General features: G+C 42.6%; 1 protein-coding gene across 1 annotated transcript in view; it reads right to left on the bottom strand.

Moving 5' to 3' along the window:
* bmp1b (bone morphogenetic protein 1b) overlaps nt 1–10,000 on the bottom strand; it is a 69,193-nt gene that overhangs the window by 40,360 nt on the left and 18,833 nt on the right. The window contains exons 3-6 of the mRNA XM_076283147.1: nt 8,917–9,039; nt 7,621–7,738; nt 4,825–5,003; nt 3,122–3,227 (exon numbers count right to left, since the gene is read on the bottom strand). Coding sequence (XP_076139262.1) covers nt 3,122–3,227; nt 4,825–5,003; nt 7,621–7,738; nt 8,917–9,039 — 526 coding nt within the window. The remainder of the gene's footprint in view (nt 1–3,121; nt 3,228–4,824; nt 5,004–7,620; nt 7,739–8,916; nt 9,040–10,000) is intronic.

Here is a 10,000-nt window from a genome sequence, read left to right as displayed (position 1 = left end):
GTACAAATAACAGACAGAACTCACAAGAGCAGAGAGCAGTAAGTAAGGGATAATGGACAACACGGTGGTCGGTTCACAGAAATCAATGCACGGTCGAGGTTGTAAAACGGCCCCGACACGAAGCGGAGGGCCATTTAAACCTCGTAAGTGCATTAATTTCTGTGAACCGACCACCGTGTTGTCCATTATCCCGCTTATTCCACTGTTGCCACTTGCGTTGTGTTCCTGTTACAATTTAAACGTTTTAATCGCTAAAACTGTCTTGTTTGTAGAACTACTTTCTTCCGACACATATCAACTAATTTCTCAACTTGCAGGACAAACTGCCGTTACTAGTTCTAAATGGATGGTTGCTACGGCCAAACGCCAGTCGTTAGTTCTATCTCTCCCGTTGTCAAGAGGGCGTATCCCAAGATTCTGATGAACTTTAGTTTTGAAACATCGCTATTTTACTTAGCCTGCTGTCATCGACCTAGCTAAAAGCCACCTCAGTCATATGCTACAATGTTGCTATGTTCTGATCGTCTGCATTTTACAGCTCGGATGCAACGTGACAGTTCATTTAAACTTCACGAGTTAATGAATTAATATACAAGTGTGACGTGCCAAAAAAATGGATCTACTTCATAGGTGTGCAAATAACATACGGTTAATGGTCATTCTAAATTACGTAGGACAATGGGAAATTCAACCAAGCAGTGGACTAAAACAAACATAAATGAAAGCAGTAAGTTCTGTAATCATTGAGGAATTATGAACTTTCCGGCCCCTGGGCCCAGATGTAATTGTCGCATATGTAGGAGGGGGGGTTTGGGGGTCCAAAATTTGAGTTTCCTACGTGGTTTAGTTCTTGTGCTATGGGCTTGTGAACTTTGACAAAAAAAAGAGGCCGAACAAAATCGACACCCCCCTCCCCCTGTAAAACTGGCTGTATCTTGGAAAGTATTGATCTTACATAAAAGTCATTTTACAGTGTGTCTCCTGGATAACATAGGTACACCTGGTAATTTTTTCAGAATTTTTTGAGACCTAAGTGCGTGGGCCCTGGTTGAATTGACGTGGAATGACCCCCCTGCTCTTTAACCTTGAAGGTGGGACTACAGGGCGGAATTGGTCAGCAGACCTAAGTGCCCCACGCCAACATAAAGATGCTCCCTGTCATCCGCCACTCATCATCCAACAAGGTATTAGCCTGATAATTACTCTGCTCTTTTTTATTGGTTCAATTACCTGGAAAATGAGAGCCAGAAATCCATTGTAGTAGACCACCCTCAGCTTTCCAGTCCCTCACAGCATATTCATATCCAATCTGGACATGCTGAATGAGCCTTTCATCTGTCATCTGTATGCTCTTGCACAAACACCGACCACTGCGGTTCAAAGTGGCTTTGAAAGAAACTCTCAACTCTCAGCTGAACAGGATGGGTAAGTGAAATTGAGGGGCATTTAATCCTCTGTCAGTCTCCGATGGAGCTCTTGATGTCTTCAGAATAGCACAAACTATCCCAGTGGTGCCTGAGTCTACTCAGGTATGAGAGTGCAGCTTTAATTTTCTTCTGTTCCGTCAGTGTGCCTGGACTCTGGCCACAGCAGACCAATGGAGAGCACAGCACAAAGGCAGTATGCTGGTCCAAATAGCAGAGTGGCAATTATGCTCAGTCATGTGCAAAAACAGACACACACACATACACACACACACACACACACACACACAGGAAGCAGCCTTCCACTGATCAACAGCTGCATAGACCAAAATCTCAGTCCCTAAAGCTGAAAGTGTACCTCTGTGGGTCAACAGGGATCAAAAAACTGGTAACACTTTACTTGACGGGTGAGTTCATAACACATTCATAGCAGCTGTCATAAACTGCAACATAAAGCATTCATGACGGTTTCATGAGACATGATTCAACATTCATACCAAACCTTTCATGAATGTGGAAGACAGAACGACGAGAGCTTGTCAAAATAAAAGTCCAAAGTCGCAAAGCAGCATTGCCGTTTTTGGACCAAACCTCTTACCTGATCACGTCACATCTGAGTCAATGGGTTACTCCAGTGCCAAAAAGACAGAACATGGTCAAGCAAATAATTTTTGTTTCATAAAAATGTATTTGTTTTATGATGTAACCTTTGCAGATTTCTCATCTTTTGCTACTGGGAATGTCCAACCGTTCGTTCCAGGTTACAAAAATACAGGTCAGATGAATGTAGGCTAGTTTACCTTCCAGTGTTAAACTCAGTGATTATGAATACTTCACAACTTGTATAGTAAAGTGACATTCGATGTAGACTTCATAAGATATTCATGAAATATTTACAAAGGCTGGAGAGATTAAATTAATGGTATCCAGGTTACACAAATACAATGTTGGACTTTTATTTTGACAAGTTGTCGTCGTTCTGTCTTCCACATTCATGAAAGGTTTGGTATGAATGTTCAGTCATGTCTCATGAAACAGTCATGAATGCTTTATGTGCAGTTTATGACAGCTGCTATGAATGTGTTATGAACTCACCCGTCAAGTAAAGTGTTACCAAAAAACTTTACTTTCAAACAAAGAGGTCAACGACCTTTACTTTCAAACACAGGGGTCAACGACCTTTACTTTCTGAACCAGGGGTCAACGACCTTTACTTTCAAACACAGGGGTCAAAAAATTCTGGAGCCTGAAAAACTATTTTGTCCCTTTAAATTGAGGTTGGCTATTTTCCATTTCAGTTTCAATTTAATTTCACTTATAGAGCACCAAAACATTACACATGTCTCATGGCGCTTTACAGAGTGTTATGCTACAACCTGGTCTAATTTAGCTTATCTACATTACCTGAGATCTGGGCCGAAGGCTTACTAGAGAGAAAACGACTCCAAGAGCAAATGCCACTTGTCTCGCTAGGGGTGGGAATCACAGGCGTACAGGCACCCCCTTGCAGGCGTACAAGAAAAGGGATGCCGTTTTACATAACAAAACAACACAAATTGCATTGCAATGCCTGTGAATAAATCATGTTATTTATACATATATTTATGGTGCTAGTGTGACATTATCACAGAAACCATTGACAACCTTACATCATCATCTTCTGGATATTCTGTTCCACCTCTAACCTGCACACATACCTGGAAAAGGTGTTCCTGGCATAGTGCATGATGCTGTCGAAGTCGTAGGTTTCTCCGAGCGAGTCCACTTCACCGGGCTCCATCTTCAGGAAGTTGTACTCCTGACCTGATACACCCAGAAGACAAAAACACATTTAGGAGATCACATTAAACACATACATAACATTAAACACACACATCATTAGATCACATTAAACACATATATCATTAGGAGATCACATTAAACACATACATCATTAGATCACATTAAACACATACAGCATTTAGGAGATCACATTAAACACATACATCATTAGATCACATTAAACACATACACCATTAGATCACATTAAACACATACATCATTAGATCACATTAAACACATACATCATTAGGAGATCACATTAAACACACACATCATTAGGAGATCACATTAAACACATACATCATTAGGAGATCACATTGACCATATGTTTCACCGCAGGCAGCGCAAGGTAAGGCAAGCTCATTTCTAGAGCATATTTCATACACAGAGGCAATTCAATGTGATTCACATAAGTGAACCACAAAAACTTGTGCAAATCATGGGGAAACAGGTTACCGGGGGGGGGGGGGGGGGTCTCAATGTACCCTAGTTAAACAAATGATAAATAAATAAATAATTACATTTCTTTCTACTTTTAAATTCCTTACAAGGTGTGTTACCGGTCTTGAGAGGGTCATTTTGTTCTTCCCCAAAACACACACCACCTCTGGGCATTGCTGTCCTCAAATTACCACAATTTTCTTTGTTTGGGAGAAATGGACCATGTCACCTCCTTCACATTTTGTTTCAATTCATTTGCAAAAGAGTGTACATTCTCTGTGCACTTTGATTTATACAGAACACAACACATATGAGACATTAGTATACAGTAGGCCAGGCCTACATCCTCTACAATGTGCATCTTCATATTGAGTATACAGTAAGCCTACATCCTCTATTTATCTTCATATTGAGTATACAGTAAGCCTACATCCTCTATGTAGCTTCATATTGAGTATACAGTAGGCATACATCCTCTATGTATCTTCATATTGAGTATACAGTAACCCTACATCCTCTACAGTATGTATCTTCATCCTGAATGCCCAAACAACAGAGACAGAGACAAAGCAAGCAGTAAATTGAGTCAACAGCCAATTTTTTTCTAGCTGGTGTGTCAGCTGACAACTCAGCTTGGAGGAGTTGACCCCAGTAGCCTATCTATCTACACATTGTCCCAGATGGAGAGAGAGGAGGAGAGACTGGACAAGCCAATGACACAGGCTCCTACAGCTCATCCAGTAAAGCCATGTGCTCAGATCCAACCTCATTACCCATCATAAGGCATGTGCTTGCCTTGAAAATGTCTATCTGAGCAGTTCACATGATGTCTGAGACATGCATGGCTGCCAACCGTTCAGTCAAATTCAGAACCGTCCCGTATTGGAAAGGTTAAAGACATGTTCCGTATAGAACTCATACAGAGTATACTTTGTTCAGTGGAAATAAATCCATGATAGAGAAATAATATGAATTAGACTATGAACGAAGATTGTGCCATTCATATGAGATAAAAGAAAACGCATCCCTCGCGATCATCACTATCCCAACAGAGAATGCATTTTTAATGGGTTGTTTTGATCTCAGACTCTTATCTAGTGATATGTACAGTTATAATGCACAGTACTGCACCACGTACCTTGCTGGATGTTGTCTCTGAAGATGGCTACGTGCTCATCTCGATCTGGACGTGTGTGTTCGTGCCAGAAGCCGATGACGTGACCCAGCTCGTGCACCACGATGCCGAACTTATCACAGTTTTTTCCAATGGAGATGGCCTGGGGGCCTCCACCCCGCTTCCCCACGTACGAGCAGCACCTGACAAGAGTCACCCAAACACACACCACACATCACCTGGCAGGAATCACCCAAACACACATCACACACCACCTGGCAAGAGTCACCCAAACACACATCACACACCACCTGGCAAGAGTCACCCAAACACACATCACACACCACCTGGCAGGAGTCACCCAAACACACACCACACACCACCTGGAAAGAGTCACCCAAACACACACCACACATCAATGCAACACTCGAGACTGGGGAACGATTATAGGCTTAGGAAGTTTGGTTTAAAAAACCATTTAACTCTTTTTTTAAGGATATTCCTAAGCCATGATGTTTCTATGGTGCATTTCAGTGGCCAAACGTTTTGGCAGTGACACAATTTTGTGTTTCTCAAACTTTGCTACTTCAGCTTTTGAGGTGCCAATTCACATTGCCTTTATATTATTGCGCATAGTGTGCACAGTGAATTACCAGTAATTCATTGCAAGGAGGTTTTATTATTATAAAATGCTGTCACAAAAACCCACAAATTATTAGCAAACGTCATTCTAGTTAGTAGCCTATAATCAAATCATCAGCTCCAGGAAATGTGTGAATGAGAACAAGTCATGGGAAATCAACATTTAAAGAGGGGACTGATTGCTCTGAAAGGACGGAAATGATTAATCTTGTGTTGATAATGGCTACCTCCACAGCAACACATGCAGCTGAAATGCTTAGAGTTGTTCTCCTAAATACACATGAAACATTTCAAAAATAATCTAAAAATACTGAAGAAGCAAAGTTTGCTAAACAAAACATGTGTCACTGCCAGAGTGTGGGGTCACTGATGCTGCTTTGCGATTGTAGGACTTTTATTTTGACAAAATGTCGTCATTATGTCTTCCACATTCATGAAAGGTTTGATATGAATGTTGAGTCATGTCTCATGAAACAGTCATGAATGCTTTATGTGCAGTTTATGACAGCTGCTATGAATGTGTTATGAACTCACCCGTCAAGTAAAGTGTTACTGAAATGTCTTTGTCTTCAAAAAAAGCAAACAAAGGATTCTTTGATGAAAGCAAAGGACACAATTACTATATTATTTCATGAAGATGATTTAATGAGATTTATTTCATTACCGGTATTTAAAATTGTGTTATTATTATTCATTATAACTTTATCAGTTACTATGTCATGTTGCTAAATGTTCCATTCTCATTTCATGTTTTCATGGAAAACAGGGACATTTCTAAGTGACCCCAAATGAGTGAACATGCCTCTGAGCATGCATCTGAGTTTCAGCTTTCGCTGTGCAGAGTGGACTACCAACCTAAGAGGAGGACCCTGTCCAGAGACCTCGCCAAAACACCTACTATTGCATTCTCTTTATGCACATTTCGTAACATGAACTAGTGAAATGTATGTTTGAGGTGGTAAAAGGGGCAAGAAAAAGACAAGGACAAGAACAAACATGCATCCACTGAAAGGGTGCCTTAGGCAAAGACCGAATGGTAATATACAGTAATTTCCTATATATTAGTTGCACCACGCATACACCGCATGAATAAGAAAAAATGGTAACACTTTACTTGACGGGTGAGTTCATAACACATTCATAGCAGCTGTTATAAACTGCACATAATAAAGCATTCATGACTGTTTCATGATACATGTGTCTTATTCATGCGGTGTATGCGTGGTGCAGCATAGCTCATAGCATGTCCGTTAGCATGGCTCATAGCATGTCCGTTAGCATGGCTCATAGCATGTCCGTTAGCATAGCTCATAGCATGTCCGTTAGCATAGCTCATAGAATGTCCGTTAGCATAGCTCATAGCATGTCCGTTAGCATGGCTCATAGCATGTCTGTTAGCATGGCTCATAGCATGTTCGTTAGCATAGCTCATAGCATGTCCGTGGGGTGTAGTGTAAAATAAGAGGTGGGTAAACTATGAATTCTGTGATCACAGTGAGGTGGACTGTGCCATGCGGTATCTGATTTTTAAAAAAGGCATTCAAAAAATGTTTGATGATGGTGGAGGTTATTGCCCTGTTGTTTATAACAATACCAATGGTATAAATGGTTCCTAGAGTGTTGAGGAACATACTGTGAATGCGGATAATATGTGATTTTTGAATGTTAAAATTTGGAATTGGTGAATAAACTTAAGCATTAAGCAAATAAAGCACTTACTCTGTGCTGTTCCATGTAAGAGAGAAAAAGAGAGAAAAAGAGAGAGAGAGAGAAAGAGAGGACGAGAGGGAAGGGGGGGGAAAGGGGAAAGCATGAGTAACAGAGGGACATAAAGAGTGAGTGTTAAAAATGTAAAAAAGAGAGAGAGAGAGAGAGAGAGAGAGAGAGAGAAAGAGAGGACGAGAGGGAAGGGGGGGGAAAGGGGAAAGCATGAGTAACAGAGGGACATAAAGAGTGAGTGTTAAAAATGTAAAAAAGAGAGAGAGAGAGAGAGAGAGAGAGAAAGAGAGGACGAGAGGGAAGGGGGGGGAAAGGGGAAAGCATGAGTAACAGAGGGACATAAAGAGTGAGTGTTAAAAATGTAAAAAAGAGAGAGAAAGAGAGAGAGAGAGAGTAAGAGAGGACGAGAGGATGAGTACAGGAGATGAGTGTCCCCCTGCATTGTCCCTGTGCGCTCACCCACAGGGCAGGTACGTGAAGACGATGTAGCTTTCCTCCGTGCTCCTCTCGATGAAGGCCACGCACGTGTGTTTCTCCCAGTGACGCATGGCCTGCTTGAAGATGGCCCTCTGGCTGCCTGCACCAGGGAGAGACAGACAAAGGGGCCATGTGACATCACTTCCCATGAGCATCACGGCCTCTCTATAGTCCAAGTTCAAAATGTTGCAAAGATTCAACGAAAACAGTGGTGCACCGAACACCCTGTTGCTCGTGCAAGTGCTCTGAGAGGCTCAGTGTTTGCTTTCATTTCTATTATTTCTGAGCCTGATGAAATCGATGTAAATATATATAGGTTTTGTTTTCTATGTAAATATAGGTTTTCATTCCTGTCTGTTATCTGTACTAGCCTGGGTTTTCCCATGCTGCCCTGCGCGCACGATTTTTTTCACGCTGCTAGGCAGCCTGGATTCTATGGACTTCGTTTTCACCTCGACGAAGGAACCATTCACAGAACGGAGGGAGGGCAGCAAGACGATGACGACACACCGAAGCCGTTATGAGCTACGTACAGATGCATTTGATAGACATTCGTAGCGCCCAATAAACGGCTCTGGGCATTTGTAAACCACGTTTTAAATACGAGAAAATGAATGTCTAGTTCCCAGACCCCATCTTAATGAGATGAGGTCTGACGTTAGCCAGGCTATATCTGTACATGACTTTAGGTGGATCTGTTGGGCTCACTGCCTGTGTAATACGGCATGTTGCATGTTGATGCTGATAGCACATACTCGCCACATGGGACAATAATGCTATTACCTCGAAAGCATGTTGCACATCAATGTGACCAATCATGTTGTTCAAACTGGAAATTGTAGCAAAACAGAACAAAACGTTTTGCTTTTGAACGACTGCTGTCTGCCTGTGTGGCTGACACAGGGGGTCAGGATTGGGAGGTCAACATCCAGCGCCATCCTCAAAATGGAGTCCCTCAAGTGCTCACTTTGTTTTCATTTTGAAAACTTTTGGTTAAAACAAAGCATTCAATGAACAATGAAGGGATCCCCATTATGTTCCACAAAATGAAAGATAAAATAAATAAAATCAAATTATTTGTTCTATGGATAGTACTTTTAACATTCATTGTTTGTGGAAAACATTTGTTGTTAATAAAATGTAATGTTTACAAGTAGGTCATACTACTGTTTATATAGAATATTAATAGAACAAATCACTAGTGTGTGAGTGTGTTTGAATGAGAAATGAGTGTTTGTGTGAGAGTGTGTGTGTGTGTGTGTGTGTGTGAGACCATACCACTGAAGTTTCCGCTGATGACATATGGAATGACAGCATCTGGCCACACCCTCTCTGGCCTGGCTGTCGCCGCCCTCTGTCGCCGGCCTTTCTTGATCCGGTAACCACCGACCGACTCGTTTCCTGCAACAGACAGCCCCATCACTACTGCAAACAGGAACGCCAGGAACGCCACCTCTCCATCACTACTGCAAACAGGAACGCCAGGAACGTCATCTCTCCATCACTACTGCAAACAGGAACGCCAGGAACGTCATCTCTCCATCACTACTGCAAACAGGAACGCCACCTCTCCATCACTAGTGCAAACAGGAACACCAGGAACACCATCTCTCCATCACTACTGCAAACAGGAACGCCAGGAACGTCATCTCTCCATCACTACTGCAAACAGGAACGCCACCTCTCCATCACTAGTGCAAACAGGAACACCACCTCTCACCTCTCCATCACTACTGCAAACAGGAACGCCAGGAACACCACCTCTCACCTCTCCAACACTACTGCAAACAGGAACGCCAGGAACACCACCTCTCCATCACTACTGCAAACAGGAACGCCAGGAACGTCATCTCTCCATCACTACTGCAAACAGGAACGCCATCTCTCCATCACTAGTGCAAACAGGAAAGCCAGGAATGCCACCTCTCCATCACTACTGCAAACAGGAACGCCAGGAACGTCATCTCTCCATCACTAGTGCAAACAGGAACGCCAGGAACGCCACCTCTCCATCACTAGTGCAAACAGGAACGCCAGGAACGCCACCTCTCCATCACTACTGCAAACAGGAACGCCAGGAACGTCATCTCTCCATCACTACTGCAAACAGGAACGCCAGGAACACCACCTCTCCATCACTACTGCAAACAGGAACGCCAGGAACGTCATCTCTCCATCACTACTGCAAACAGGAACGCCAGGAACGTCATCTCTCCATCACTACTGCAAACAGGAACGCCATCTCTCCATCACTAGTGCAAACAGGAAAGCCAGGAATGCCACCTCTCCATCACTACTGCAAACAGGAACGCCAGGAACGTCATCTCTCCATCACTAGTGCAAACAGGAACGCCAGGAACAC

The sequence above is a fragment of the Alosa pseudoharengus genome, unplaced genomic scaffold (genome assembly GCF_046254945.1).
Source record: "Alosa pseudoharengus isolate Yale_2024_CS ecotype anadromous, Long Island Sound unplaced genomic scaffold, YU_APseudo_1.1 YU_APseudo_1.1_scf_14, whole genome shotgun sequence".
In the NCBI taxonomy this organism is placed as follows: Eukaryota; Metazoa; Chordata; class Actinopteri; order Clupeiformes; family Clupeidae; genus Alosa; species Alosa pseudoharengus.
The sequence above is the reverse complement of the archived record's forward strand: the minus strand, read 5'-3'. Positions and strand labels throughout refer to the sequence as shown.